The sequence below is a fragment of the Mytilus edulis genome, chromosome 3 (genome assembly GCF_963676685.1).
Source record: "Mytilus edulis chromosome 3, xbMytEdul2.2, whole genome shotgun sequence".
Taxonomy (NCBI): domain Eukaryota; kingdom Metazoa; phylum Mollusca; class Bivalvia; order Mytilida; family Mytilidae; genus Mytilus; species Mytilus edulis.
In genome coordinates, this window is record NC_092346.1 from 62738316 (window position 1) to 62755132 (window position 16817).

At 32.0% G+C, this 16817-nt stretch overlaps 1 protein-coding gene across 1 annotated transcript; it reads right to left on the reverse strand.

Annotated features, from left to right (window-relative positions):
• Window positions 1-11085: 11085 nt before the first annotated feature.
• Window positions 11086-15905, reverse strand: LOC139514918 (uncharacterized). The gene is made up of 9 exons (XM_071304503.1): window positions 15846-15905; window positions 15182-15258; window positions 14290-14453; window positions 13804-13928; window positions 13484-13632; window positions 13078-13138; window positions 12678-12837; window positions 11790-11961; window positions 11086-11317 (listed from the first exon to the last, which is right to left on the reverse strand). The coding sequence occupies exons 2-9, from the start codon at window positions 15252-15254 to the stop codon at window positions 11157-11159; spliced, it is 1065 nt and encodes a 354-aa protein (XP_071160604.1). The 5' UTR covers window positions 15255-15258; window positions 15846-15905; the 3' UTR covers window positions 11086-11156.
• Window positions 15906-16817: the final 912 nt, after the last annotated feature.

Here is a 16817-nt window from a genome sequence, read left to right on the forward strand (position 1 = left end):
TATAGTCCCCCTTGTGTAAAAAGTCTGGTCGATCGTAACAAGTATCCGGTGATAAATCGTTATACAACATCAGTGCAGTATTGATTCATTACACGAAATGATTTCAGTATCTACACCAACTAACATGAAGTGGACTCAATTATTGAAGACCACTTCAGATTATCCCCATCATAGTCGAGGGGTAAGAATTGCATTTGCAAAAATGACAAAGAGCAAGAGTTTGTCATCGAAAGCTTAGTAAATTATTTATTCACACTTTTTAAACAATTCATTCAAGATAATTGAGATTTCCAAGTGAAGAAGCAACACAAATCTAGCTTGCTTTGTTATTGATAGGATATTATAGATTTTTTTAGTGATTGTCACTGGAATTGTTAGAAAAATGAAAAAATTGTAGTCGTTTATCAGTATCTTTTCACTACACTAAGCGGTTACCGTTTTAGTTGCGTAATCTTAGCCAATTTGCAAATTGTGTCCAATTAAATAAGGTTATTGGTTTTTGTTTATTAAGTGGATGGTTATATATGTAATTTACATACATGTTAATTGGACTCTGATAATTGTCATACTAGCATATTAACTGCATCTTCTTATGTTTATATTCTTGTGTAATTCAAATATTTTAACCCTTAGAACTTACTAGACAGTTTATTACTCTTATTCAGTCACATAGGTTTATAAAATATATTGCTAATAAATGACAAAATATATTTTTTCCATCTCTCGGTTTAATGTCAATAGTTGTTCACAACTGTTTCCAATTATTCAATACAATTACCAATAACATCCGTATAATTTCATGCCATTAATTCTTAAAGGGTGAAAGAGGAAGAGTGTCATCGTCTTATAATATAATTTTGACGACAAACAAATGCAGTCCGACAGAATGAATGTACTTTGCCATTAAGTTTGTAAATACAAGTCTAAAGCCTCGACTGTAATGATTTAATCTGAATTGATCTTAACACGGCAAACAACATCGTCCTTTCCTCATAAAAAATAACATAACACCTTTTTTTTTTAATTTTGTGGAGGATTTATATTTTCTGTGCTAGTTTCACATACAAGAATGCCTTACGTTGAGAAAAATTTCCAAATTGTTTTGTTTTTGATAATTTGATATGGTATAACGTCTGAGCACCGACTATTCATTATATGGTTTTACTAGTAAAAGAAGAGGGACGAAAGATACCAAAGGGACAGTCAAACTCATTAATCTAAAACAAACTGACAACGCTATGAATAAAAATAAAAAAGACAAACAAACAACAGCACACACGACACAACATAGAAAACTAAAGAATAAACAACACGAACCCCACCAAAAAACTAGGGGTGATCTCAGGTGCTCCGGAAGGGTAAGCAGATCCTGCTCCACATGTGGCACCCGTCGTTTTGCTTATGTGATAACAAATCCGGTAAATAGTCTAATTCGGTAGGTCACATTCATGAAAGGTAAGGGGATTGTAGTTACGGCGTAAGGAACATATCCGATATCATTTGTGAAACGGTTATTCCATAACGGTCAACCAACTCGTGATGGCGTCCGTAAAATTTACGAAGGGATGATTTCAACTTCACCATTTGGAACTCTTGGTTTAATAGCTTCCTTGTGAGCAGCAACCCTCTATCAAGAAAATCATAATAGGAAATGCAAGCACGGTAATATCGTATCAATTGGGAGATATATACCCCGTATGCAGGTGCTGCTGGAATGTTGCTACTTAGAAATGGAAAGTTCACAATTGGAAAGCTGAAATCATCTCTTTTGTCGTAAAGTTTTGTTTTCAACCAACCCTCATTGTCAATTTCTAAATGTAAGTCAAGATATGAGGCCGACTTAACTGTATCTGTAGTATCCTTTATCTCAAGCTTGATTGGATAGATGCGTTCCACATAGTCACCAAATTTTGAATTATTTAGTGAAAGAACATCATCTATATAGCGAAAAGTAGAGTTAAAGGATATTGCTAACTTCTTATCTTTCTTCCTAAGAAGTTCCTGCACGAAGTCAGCCTCATAATAATAAAGAAACAAGTCGGCAAGTAGAGGGGCAGTTTGTTCCCATTGGAATGCCGATAGTCTGTTGAAAAACACGTCCTCCGAACGTAACAAACATGTTGTCAATCAAGAAATCAAGCATCTTGATAATATCAGTTTCAGAGAATTTTTTGTTCGAATCAGAGTGATCCTTTACAAAGTAGGATTTATCCCTCCCTAAGACAAGATACTTGTATCTACGTTGGCCATTCTTTTTTACGAAGCAAAGCATTACCAACTCTTTCAATTTGTCTTTTAGTTTGGAATGTGGAATACTAGTGTACAGAGTAGAAAAGTCAAATGTTTTAATACTGTTACATGATGAAAGAGAGTTAGATTGTATGTACTCTAAAAGATCTTTGGAATTTTTAAGTATCCACATCTGATTCACGCCCCCTCTAGAATAGGCAGTTTCACAATAACTTTGAAGCCCGGCTTTGATTGCTGATAAAATAGATGTTAATAATTTAGAAAGAGGTTTCGTGGAGCACTTGGAAGACTCAGCAATATACTGTTGTTTGTAAGGACACTTATGTAGTTTAGGTATCCAATACAGTGATGGCAGATCCAGTTCTTCATCTTTGATTGAAATTCCAAAGGGACACAGAACATACCTATGATTACCCAGGATTTCCTCTTTGGTAAGTGTCGTGAGGGTATATGTTGAGTTTCAAGTAACACGTGGAACGCGATGTGTGTCAGTATAGAGCATATACTGCTAGATAATCTGAGTTCATTAGTAGTTTGGATAATGCATGATAACTTGTTTTCTTTGCAGTATTGCTCCCCCTGGTAAGAATTAAAATATCAAAAATACTGAACTCCAAGGAAAAGTCAAAAACTTAAAGTCCATTTGTCAAATGCCCAACTCAAAAACTCAAACACATCAAACGAATGGAAAATAGCTATCATATTCCTAACTTTGATTTTGAGTTGTGGTTTTTTTTCTTTAACAAATTTTAAATTGCCTTTTAGGAATTTTCTTGCGTTTTCCTTTAAAAACACTTGCTTGATATCTAAATAAATCAAATTTAAGGTGGTTCCCAACACATTAACTGAGAATGAATTCAACTATATTCGATACATGTGTCAGCAGTATGGTAGCGCTCAAGCTTTAAAATATACTAAGTGAAAAGTAAAGTCACAAAAATACTGAACTCCGAGGAAAATTCAAAAAGGAAAGTCCCAAATCAAATGGCAAAATCAAAAGTTCAAACACATCAAACGAATTGATAACAACTGTCATATTCCTGACTTAGTACAGACATTTTTTTATTTAGAAAATGGTGGATTGAACCTGGTTTTAAAGCTAGCTAAACCGCTCACTTCTATGACACTCGCATCAAATTCTATTATATTGACAACGATGTGTGAACAAAACAACAAAAACAATAGGTAAAAATGTCACAAATATGGGGTAAATAGTATTATTCGGTATGTCACATTCGTGAAAAGGGAACGGGATTGTAGTTAGGACATAAGGAACATATCCGATATCATCTGTGAAACGGATATTCCATGACGGTCAACCAACTCGTGATGGCGTCCGTAACATTGAATAGATAGATCTTTCTGTTGTATTTATAAAAAGAAGTTGTGGTATGATTGCCAATAAGACAACTGTCCACAATAGATCAAAATTTCACAGACATTAACAACTATAGGTCACCGTACGGCCTTCAACAATGATCAAAGCCCATACCGCATAGTCAGCTATAAAAGGCCCTTATATGACGATGTAAAACAATTCAAACGAGAAAAGTAACGGCCTTATTTATATAAAAAATGAACGAAAAACAAATATGTAACACATAAACAAACGGCAGCCACTGAATTACAGGCTCCTGACTTGGGACAGGCACATACATAAATAGTGTGGCGGGGGTGAACATGTTAGCGGTATCTCAACCCTCCCCTTACCTGGGACAGTGGTATAACAGTACAACATAAGAACGAACTATACAAAACAGCTGGAAAAGGCTTGACTCATCAGATGGACCAAAATACAAGTGACGTTTAAACGTTTCAAATTCTTACATTGATATGATGTCAAGGCACATATAGCATTATATCTTTACAAAACCTTAATTAGTTATAATATTACGATGTCTAAAATCAAACATACTCAAAAGGGTTCTTGTAATCTATCAAAAAAATTTAGTTGACAAACAATGAAAATAATAAATAAAATATATTTTAAGGATTTACTGTAAACATGCTTTTTCAGTGGTTATCGTTTGTTGCAGTGTTACATATTTGTTTTTCGTTTCTTTTTTTGTACATTATTTAGACCATTTGTTTTCTCGTTTGAATTATTTTACATGATAATGGAAGTGTTTAACGACGTTGACTGTACTCGCACTGTCTGTTCGGTGCCCGAAGGCATTTGGTGAGCTTGAAATATTTTTTTCTACATTTGTCATTTTTATAACTGAATTTTCGTTATAGACTTTGGTCATATTTGAAGTCCGTGCGGTGTCCTACAATTATTGTGAATTTCTGCACAATGTGGTCTCTTATGAGAAGTCGTGCAATTGGCAATCATACCAAATCTTCTTTTTTATATTTTCCAGTTGAAAACGCAAGATTCGAGACACAAGTGTCATGTTCCTGTTGATCGGAGTTATTGACGCTAAATAACTGTTTAAATACATTGCTTAATAAATAATACCTACCAAAATATAAATAACCTTGTGTATAAAGGTAAGAAGAATTCGTCAATGGGTAAAACATGCATGACCAGTGAAATTGGTCAAAATGGCTGAATACCTTACAATCCTTTAAACGAGTAAACCTAAACTGTATTCTTTACCACATTCCGAATAAGAAATGTCAGATATTGTATTTGTCAGTCTTTATCATTGATACACAGAAAAATAAATCATTTCTCATAACATTGTCTTTAAAGCTTTGAATTGTCACGACCTACTATAACGTCGTCGTGATTAAAGATTTACTGGATAAATGGATAATAAATAAACAATTTATCCAGAATTTCCTACAGGCATTTCGATTTTTACATTCATCAAAAATACAATCACATGACAACAGGATAACGGCTTGCATATTAAGTAAGAATAAACAGTTAATCGGGATAATAGGTTTTATTACAAATAAATCTTTGTCAGTCTTCGTGGTTTTAACTTGTTTCAGTTAGTGCTTTCTTAATCGTTGTGTTGTCTTAAACAATTTGTAAAATCAAAGATCGTCGGTACGCTTAAATGTTTCATTATTGTTTACATAATTTGACGTCGAGTTTATTCTAGCCAAGTCTGGATATAAACAGATATGTCAGCTCGATGTTTATGTTATCATACCAGCTTTTACATTGATGCTGCCAGAGGCTGTCGAATTATGCTAACTTCCGTTTTTTAAATGGTTCGGACAGCTTACTGGATATAGTTTAAGATTGTTTTTTTATTAGATTAAACTCACTGAAAAATCATTTTCATTTTTACATATTGACAGAAAATGTTATCTTCAGTTTAAAAAAATGCAAGACGTATACAAAGTAAGAGAGATGTGGCATTATTGCTAAAGAGACAACTATCGTCCAATGACCAAAATGACGTGATGTAATTCGAAATGGACCGTTATTTCTTCAACACTAGACAAAACCAATACTACAAAGGAAGTTTTAAAGGGTTAAAGCTTGAAAGGGTTCCGACACGACAACAAAAGTAACGTAATTTTAAAAGAAAAAACATCTTCTTGATTTATTATAATAAAAAAATATAAAAGACAGCAATAAACGGCAACAACTGAAATACAGGCTCAAGGCTTGGAACAGTCATTTACAAAATATTGTTAGGATAAACATGTTCGTGAGCGTTCAATCTTCATGCTAGCCTTGGCCACTGGTGTAACGTGGCCACTAGAGAAGCGTACAAAATTAAAAAATATTGTAAAACAAAATTAAAAAGGGAACGAGTTAACACATCAACACGAAGTTAAAAAAAATCCCAAAAATTAAAAGACAAAAAGTACCGATCTGAGAGTATTCGCAATGAACAAATTTATACTTAATGCGTTACTTATTGTGGGGGTGTATAAATACCCTGTCGCGCCCGATCTGTGTTATTGTTAGACTAGCAAACTAGTTTAAATCCGTTACATTCTGTATGTGATTGTCCCAATCAGGAGCTTGTGATTCAGCGGTTGTCGCTTCTTGTTATATATGTATTTTGTTTTATATGGGTCACAGTTTTATACATAAATTTGTTCGTAAGTTTTCCATTTGAAATATTTTCCATTAGTTATTTTAGGGCGTTTTGTAACTGACAATGCGGTATGTGTTTCATTCATTATTGAATGCCATACGATGACCTATAGCTGTTAACTTTTATCTTGTGATCTCTGACGGGGAATTGACTCATTGGCAATCATATATTCAAAAACATAAGGATTTTCTACAACCTCGTTGAGGGCAGTATACTTAAAAAAAACTAGAGGTCCCTACTTTCGAAAAAATTTTGAGCCGATTCCTATGAGGATTTCGATTTGAATTAAGTTGCTTTATTTACCAAATAAATTAGAAAATTTTGTTTTGAATGGTCCATATGTGTTGCGTTTTGAGGGCTTCGAGTAGAAAGAAGTGCGATTAGATATCGTAACCATTTCTGCGAAGCTGCTACCAGAACACCGACCTATAAAATCATAGATTTTTCTGTATGTTTAATGGTATTTTGTATGTTATCCGGTTATGCCATGTTTAACCTTCAGTTTCAATTACAATAAAACTTAATTTTATGAATTTAATTAAGTACAGTAAATGTTCTTGATTAGTAAAGTCTTATATAAAAAACGAGTTAATTATCCCACGTCTGAATGTCGTAGATAACAACATAACAATTACAGAAGCCATATTACTTCGTTAACCTATGTTAAGTCTAATTTAAGGTTAATGAACGCACTTGCTAATAATTGGGTAATAAAACATAGTCTGACAGCTTTGAAACTGAGTCTAATAAGGCAAAGGGCAAAATTTAACTTCACTAGACCAGATTTCTGAACTCGTATCATGAGGTCTGCTGGACTTAACACGAAAGTGCTATTATTTTTTTTGTTCTCATTGAGATGTATTAAATTTGTATCACATGAGGACATATGTCCCAACGAAGATCCCGAATGTAGATATACGTATAAACGTCAATATATTATGGTTACACGATAAACAAGTATTTTATTGCTTGTCATTAAGCTATGAATTGTGCATTGCATTCTGATTTACCGAGATAATAACATTACTTCGAAAAAAAGTCAGTTTATAGATCTGCATTAGCATTCGCAATATTGTCAACTGTCACCTAATATGCATATTTTAAATGAGTCCGAAGTTTTTAAATGAGTTACCATTTTAAGATAAGTAAACATCTTTATGCATAGTTTTTTGAAGATCAAAGACAACAAATACATGGAAAAATTTAGTTACAATATAAGGAAACGAATGACGTATACAGGGTAAGAAAAATGGACAGCTTCTTCAAAGAAGACGGCCCTTTATAGCTTGTTGTTCGGTGTGAGCCAAGGCTCCGTGTTGAAGGTCGTACTTTAACCTATAATGGTTTACTTTTTAAATTGTTATTTGTATGGAGAGTTGTCTCATTGGCACTCACACCACATCTTCCTATATCTATGTATGTCTTAATTTTTTGCCAAGTTCCTAGCCGTGAATGCTGTTGAATGTGATTGACGGGTATAGCAGAAAATTGTCCGTTTTTGTTGTTTTTTAAAGAGTTATTAATGAATACCTCAACTCAATATCTAAATATCATCATGTTCTTGGTCCCGGTCTTGTTCTTGTTTGGGGACTGAGATTCAGACCATGGTTCTCTGATTTACCTTCACTTGTAGCTATCTCTTGTTTTGTAAACTACCATTATGTTCATATTACTGAAAATTAAAAAGACAAACAGATGACAAAGGAAAAAGGGTTGGTTCAAGTTTTTACTCTAAATTTTTCAAAAGAAGGAATCGAACACTTTCTTTATATGATGTTGTTAGACATTTCCTACTTTAATTTTAATTAATATGCGGTTCATATTGCCGGAAATTCAGACAGCTTAAATATACCTAAATTTCGAAGAGATTGCCGTCTATGTACGCGAAGACTTTGAATGCTTTAATGCTGCAATCTTTAATTAATTAAAAACATATATATATATATATCAAATATTCATTTTAAAAGAACAAAGAAAAACTTTAAATGATCCTTTTACGTAAACAGCTTTTTGACATAAACAAAGCTATCAAAGCAATAAACCATTAACAGTGCGCATGCAACAATCGTCGAATTTTCTCTAGTCTAAAAGGTTTTATATCATGGGTAATGGAGCTTTTAATGACTTATCTTTGCTAATTTCAGGTAATGCATTACATGGAGAAACAAATGGTGATGATAATTTATAGGACGACGCATATTGGAAACTTGTAACATGGATAATAGATATGGCGTATACTGATTGCACTGGAAAAGATCTCATGCAAGATATGCTTGATGGAGAAACGGTTTTACATAATACTGGTTATAAAAATATGTCCTGGAAGTCGTCTAACAGTCCCGAGTCAAGGTCAATATGCACAATACCGGAAACTCGTTACCTGGGCGTGCGCATCAGAGGACATTGAATCAGTAAGGCCAAAAATTTCGGTCTCTTGTGATTCAAGAACAGCCCCAAAAGCCTTAAACAGGGACAAATCGCTTGAATTTAGTAAACCAAAGGAATTAAATAAATCTCTTGATATACACAAGTTTCAGAAATAAGCAAATCAATGAAATCTTTTAAATATGCTAGGGATGTCAAGGATATAGACTCGAACTTAAAAATGAAGGAAACCGAGTTATTGAAAGCACGATATCAAAATATTGTGTCGAAAAAAAGAACAAAATACGCTTATTAAACAAAGCTCTGAACAAGAATCCTTCAGAAACAAATTGAAACCAAGACAAAAGCTATGATTAGAGACTAAATCATTTGAGAATTTTTTGGATGTCCCCAAGCCATTTTCACCGACATACACAAGACAATCGAGCTCATCTAGCAAGAAAGACTATTTATCAACATCTTCTAAATCATTTGACAGCGATTATGCACGATGCATATCAACTAGTCCTAGAGCAAAAGTTAAAAGACAAATAAGTGAAGAAGGATTCAGAAAGAAAGATAAATATCGAATGAGTATTCGAAATAAGCCTGTCAAATCTTTCCTCGACGACAGCGTCAAATCGTCAAAGAATTCCATGAGCCAACAAACAACAATTAGCATCAAAGATGAAGATGGAGTCATAATTGAAAATTTTCACTGGGATAGTGATGAAGAAAAGATGCTTTTAAGACCATTGTCGGTTGAAAGCGATAACGCCGGAAATTTTGATGTCAGTTTTGAATCATCAAAAAATCATCAAAACAAGCGTACTCCTTTAGGAATTTAAAGGAGAAGACTTCAAAACTGAAGTCACTTGTACGAAAAAAGAGCAGCAGTTTGATGACAATAAAATCATCAGAGAAGTAGAACGACAAAACTGAAGCAACGAAAGCAGTCTCAAATCATTTTAAACGATACACTACTTGATGGCAATATTAACGATATTCTATTTGCAATTGATACACTATGGCCAACAAAATGATTATATCAAACCTTTAAAGGTTGTGTTACAATATGATTTTTATTTGTATATTACTTTGACATCTGATTTATAACATTGTTGTAAATTTCAAGATCCTCCATCATCTTTATCAAGTTTAGAATTTATATTTCATCATATTGTTCTTTATTTGAAGCTCTCGCTTTTGAATAAATATGTATTAACATAATGGTTCCAAATAATTTAAGTAAAGAACGAACATTGTCATTGATATGCATTTAGTGTATGATAAATTATCAAGTTTTTTTCTTCTTTAATACTTTTCAAAGCTCCTTCAAAATATACAATATGTGAACACAGACAATCATTATGGGGTTTCATAATTTAACATAATGATCAACATTTAATATATGATTTCATTATTTAATTTCTAGTCATAACAAAATAGCAATAACAAAAAATAAGCGCCTCATTTTTTCTACCTTATTCAAGTACAGCAAAAGATAAACAGTTTTCATTTTTGCATTAATATCAGAGAGTTGATGTTATCCCCGGGTTGTCTGTGTTCACATATTGTATATTTTGAAGGAGCTTTGAAAAGTATTAAAGAAGAAAAAAAATCAATTGTATCACACACGTTGTTTTAATTTCTACCCAGTTAATTAAGTTTGTCTATTTACATGAAACCAATCAAATGTAACGAAATGAAAGTGAAATTTAACGAATAATAAACTTATTTTCAAAACAAGCTTCACTGATTAATTACAAATTTACATTTTATTTTATTTCTTTGTTTTATTTGCATCCATTTCATTTCAATGTTTAATGGGTAAAATTGATTATATATTTGTATGCATTATGCACCCCTGATAAATTATAGATAAATATATATTGGTTGGAGGAGCTTTTATTGTTATGTTTTTTTTTTTGAAGTTGTACTTTACTTATAGTAGCTGAAAAGAGAGTCGAAAGATACCAGAGGAACATTCAAACTCAGAAGTTTTAAAAATATAAATTGACAACGCCAGGCCAAAAAAGAAAAACGACACAATGAGAAACAACAATCTAAAATACACAACATAGAATATTAAAACTGAGCACCACATACCCCACCGAAAACCCTCGGTATCGAGTGGTATCGGATGCTCCAGAATAGTGTATCTTATACAGAAATTTAGAATTTGTTTTTCCTTTCGGAATCTTTTTTTATCTTGGTAAAAAAGGGGCGAAAGATATCTGAGGGACAGTCATTGTATACACGTATTTTAATCTGCACTCACACATTTCAAGGACAACTGTATAATATCCGTATAGACCCCGTCCCTCCTCCTCACAATCATAAATACCCTCTTTTTATGGTCGTCTGGTTTATGATCATTCCTTTATTGTAACAGAGTTTTGTGCAAAGAACATATTATACACAAATCGTACTAAATTAAACATAAAAATTAAAAAACAAATGAATAGATTTTATTTATTCGATTCTCTCCTTATATTATTAGTTTCCGTAGTGGTAGACGTAGTTATATCATCAGCATTTGTTATTTATATTCTTCAGATCCTTCTGCGCTTTCAGTTTTCTGTACAGGTATACAACGGCAGCAGCAGATGACAAAATAGCGATGATAAAGGCAATCAGACCAAGAATCAAAGGTAATTTATTCATGCAGACGTTGTCGTTAGCATCGTCATCTGAAAAAAATATATAAAATAAAACATATTCTATGTATATTGTCTTGAAAAACTATGTAATACTACGGGCCACCTGAAACCCGTCTCTGGATGCAGGATTTTCTCTCCGTGTTGGACACCCATTCGTTGCCTATGGCTGTTCACTACTCTTTGGTCGGGTTGTTTGACACATTCCCCATTTCCATTTTCAGTTTATGCAGAATGTATCATGTTGTATTATTTTTAGAAATGTGAATCTGATGAAGGTTACAAGTGAGTACCCATTAAATTGATATAACCAGTCACTTTTAAATATAGATAGCAATTAATAGCAATATGATTCTCTTAACTTTTTATAGTTGAGGTCGTGTTTAATAATTTGGATGAATTAAAATCTAACATTGTTCTCGTTAATGTTTCACTATTATTTTGAAAATTTATATCAAGCAATGTTCAAGTCAATGTATTTGTGTATGTTAACACTGTATCACACCTTCAATAACTACATCATTAGCTATAATTCTAAGAGTTGACCCAACATTGATATCATCAAATGGTGAATTGTCGTCTGCGCCTCTCTTTTGACGGAGACTTCCGGAAACAACGACGTCCATCACATCTCTTCTTTTTCTTCCAAACCCGTTCTCGCTACTTGCACATGTTGTCTAAAATATGAATAACATATTTGTTGAATTATACATACAAGTTTGCTTGTTTTTTGATATCCTGTTCATTTGACTGGTATTTTCATTAACTGAGAATGAATTCAACTATATTCGATACATGTGTCAGCAGTATGGTAGCGCTCAAGCTTTAAAATAAAGAAAGTGAAAAGTAAAATCACAAAAATACTAAACTCAGAGGAAAATCCAATCGGAAAGTCTATAATCACATGGCAAAATCAAATGACAAAACACATAAAAAACGAATGGACAAGAACTGTCATATTCCTGACTTGGTACAGACATTTTCTAATGTAGAAGTGGATAAAACCTGGTTTTATAGCACGAAATCTCTCATTTTGATGACAGTCTCATTAAATTCCGTTATATTTACAATGATGCGTGAACTAAACAGACATAATGAATAAAATAGTCAAAATAATGGTACTTCAGTCATCTTCAGTTACTTCTATAAGCTTGTATGTTTTATATCACATCACAAGAAATTAGGCAATTGTTTATGTTGGTGCCTGTTAACATTATTTGTGGGCTGCATCTCCATTTATTCAAACTCTTTGAAATTATTAACAAATAATATTTTTCGGTTGATTATATCATTTTCTGTGATATAGGCGCTTATTTCTTTAATGATGACTGCAGATCCATGAATATTTTTACAAGAAAGCTAACTTTGCCAAAAAAAATCAGATTCTACTTACTGCTGAGCAGCTTCCCAGACAAACTTGTAAGGAGCATGTGAATGTCATTGGGACTGATCCACCATTAAGATCGGTTGTACGGAAAGCTCCGAATGTTGCAGATAAGAAACCTTGAGCTGGTTTTGAGTATTCCGGGAAAAGTTCTGTATCAGTTGCACAGCTGGAAAAAAAATACACCAGAAGCTATACTTTATTTTTTTTAAAATAGTATGTATTGTTGAATTTCTTTTTATTTACATAAGAGTATAGCCTTTTTCTTCCTGGACTAATTTGAAAATTAAGAATGACAGTAAACTTAATTGATTTTTTCCCATTCGGTTGTAAAGAAGGGTGTTTCAATTAATTTCCATGACGAAGTTTTATAGCTAACGTATGAAATTTTTTTTCTCTCAATACTTACGAATTTTCGACTATTGGGATTGTTGAAGCTGTGCAATATTTTGCTTTGATGTCAAAATCCTCTATAATGAAAAACAATATAAAAAGTAAATAAATGATTCATGGTTAATACATAAATGAACGTAACAAAATCTTTTCAGGGAAACGTGTAGTGAATGTATTCAGCAGATATTGAAAATATTCAATATTTACGTCACAAAAAAGGGTGTTGTAATCATAAATTAGTATATGCAGAGAATTACTATATATCTCTGGTATATGCTATACCGGCAATATGTATATTTAAGAAGAATCAAATTCATGATTTTAAGGCGTGAATTTTCTGTAAGCTTTAACTATATGATATTTATACATAGAAAAGGGAAAAAAATGACAATATCCTACAAAAAGCTGTTGGTAAAACTTACCTAAATATTCAGCATCCAACTCCATAGTTAAAGTCAATATGTCAGTAAGTTTAACGTCACCACCGGTTACATCCACTCCGTTGCTGTACAATTTCATAAAAGCTGTTGGCTTCACAGTTAAATTTTGACCGAGGTCATCGTCTTTGTCCCTGGAAATGAAATAGTTTAAATATAGACATGATGACATTATTTAGGAATATAGCTGAATTTTCGTTTGTCAAAAAGATATAAAGATAGATCTTCTGACATAGTTTTAGAAGTTATTGTAGTATTGATTCATAGAAAACATGATATTTATTACAAACAATTATTGAACTTACAAGTTGTTGGTATCTCCGCTTAGAGATATATCCGTTAGGTCAGCCAAACACATAATTGGTATTTGTTTATCATCCCCTGTCTGATATAATTGTTTCTTCTGGACAATTATTTTAAAAGACGATTCCTGCAATAGAAAAATAATTCCTAGATTATTGTACAAATTAATCGGAATGTTATTTTATGGGTTCTGAATAAATAAAATCATTAACATAAACAAAGCATGGATACTGAATTAGAATGTGAATTTTGAATATCAATAGCAAGAATGGAATTTACCATTTAAAAGAAAAATATCATTCTTTAACTCTAGAAGACAAATATGGAGTACTAAACTAGAAATAGAAAATGCAAGATGTGGCTGAATTTTCCATATAAACTAAAAAGAAAAATACATTTTTGACTTCATTTCTGTGTAAATTGCTATCAATTGATACTGACAATGTTTTGTATTTGTAAATTATATTTCCCTTATTCTGAATACTCACCCAAGCTATACCACAAGCAACAAAGTTAAATTCGTGAGTGTTCGATCCTGTCGATGTTAGTTGCTTACAAGCGGCCCCTTGACCCTGGATATATATGATCCCATCCTGAGCGGCATCATTAAGAGTTAATTTTAGATTACTCTTTGTACAGCTGTCAACTGTCACTGAAATGTAAACAAGTACATGGTTAACTTGGATTTAGTTGTATTTTCCCCTATATCTATCATTGTCTATATAGCATATAATTGCTTAAATCTAATGCATTTGAGCTCTGGTGGAAAGCTGTCTCGAAAGAAATCTTACCACATCTCCTTATTTTTATGAAGATATTTATCGAAAACATCGATCTAGCAGCTTCAAACTTATAACGTCAGCAAATACCATGGCAAGAACGACAATCAAATTTATCGGTACAATTCGTTTAAATCAACCTATTGGATAACTCAAAATGGTAAAGAAAATAACACTTTCATAAAAACAATCTTGTTTTATGAACTGCTGGGTGCTTGTATGAAGATGTTCATATTATTCTTTTTTTTATATCTTATTGTTATTTTTTATCTGTATCTAACATACAGCGAACAATTGCATATTAGTATTTTGTTTTAGTTTATATGTACTGTAATCATTATAATCATTCTAATAATTTACTACATTATATTTTTTAATTAATTCGATTGTATATCTCAATTATGGGCACCATGATTGGTTAATAAAATTATCTTATTTTATCTTACAGCATCTCGGTAAATACCCGTTATTCATACAATTAGAAAGATGCTTTTAAAAACCCCTTTGATATAGATCCAATCGTGAAAGCCAAAAATTGAATGGGGAAATTTTGGAAGTTAAAATAAGTTAAGACACGTGTCAGCAACAAAACTATACTTACAAGCAGGAGAAAACTGAGCCAATGATCCAGACAAAACTAGACTCACGACAAAAGAAATTCTAAGCATTTTCATTCTTCTGTGAAAGAAAAAAATTATAAAAACTTTGAAAACACTAGATGAACATGACTGTGACAAGTGAAAAGTATTTGAAAAAAAATAGGCAGGAAAATGCTTAAAAAAGGTACATTTCGTTTTCAATTTTGAATATAAATATTTTTGGAAACTTGACATTTTGTTGCGTCAAAGACATATGTTTTCCCTCCAAAGGATCAAAATATAATGTTTTGTTCGTAAGGCGCACTTGTTTGTTTGCATCAAAATTTTCGATATATAAATGTAAAACAAACTGGGAGTTTTATATTTAAGAATACACAACACGAAAATGTTAGTTTTAATAAGCTATTATTCAATTGTCCTTACTTTCCAAACATATTTTTTTCGTTTGAATCATAAAATCACAGGCTAATTCTAGATTTAATAGAAAAATATTTTCATTATTTCTTTTAGCATGCGATTTGAAAAACCATGAATCAATGAGTTATGTCGCTTTTGACGAAAACAATCGTTGAACAATACGACGTCTCAAACTTGTACTTTTCTTCTCTATCGATAGTAATTATAATTTATCAAATACTGGAATTGAAACGTGTATTGGATATTTACCTTATGCAGAATCTACAACTGGAATCTCTCAGGAGGGCAGGAAGTTAGGTGTGTGCCAGTTAGATGTCAGCAGATTTATTTATACATATTTCCATTCATGATAAATTATTCTACCAGAATTAATCCATTTGTATAAAGTTAATTATCAAATTAATTTTGTTTTACAATTATTGACAGTTCAAAAGTAATAATGAAAAATGACGACGAAATCAAACAATATTTCGCCATAATTATATTAACCGAAAATTTATTATGCACCTGTGAAAGACTTTTATCTCTATCAATAATAAATCGTATTTTTGTTAGTTCTTCAAGCCTTTGTGATGAATCAGAATACTAGATTTGTTACCTATATTAAACCTCCTTCAGAATCTTTTCTAAAATAACACCCTCTGATAAAAAATGTATCTTTATATGCTTTTAAAAACTTTGTCGTTAAAACAGATATCAGAAAAAATGTGTATAAAATAACAGATTTAAAATGAACAAAATAGGTCTTTGAAAATGTCTTTGCTTAGTAACAAAAGGCAGTAAAGATATCCCATTACTCCCTCAAAAACATTGAATAAAAAATACACATGTAAGAGTCAATTTCTTGGCAGTGATGTTTGCTATTGTTTTGTCGTTTTCTTATTTTTTTCATGACATTGTCAATTCGCTTTCGCCTCCCTTCTAGAATCTAGAAATTATCTGAACGAATAGAGAACAATGATATCTGTAGTAATGGTAAAAGGCCAAATCAAAAATGAGTAAATTCAAAAGTTGAAACATTTATGATCTAAACGACAAAAAGGAAAAGCACCTTGCAAAAGTCTTTAATTTTATATTCAGATGATTGATACTCTCACTGAATAACCTATATTTCAGTCAGTGCATCTCATCTATAAAAAAAATAAGGATACTACTGATACTGGAAGATATAATACATACCTAGATCTTTCCCTCAATATTGATACAGATGGACGATTTTAC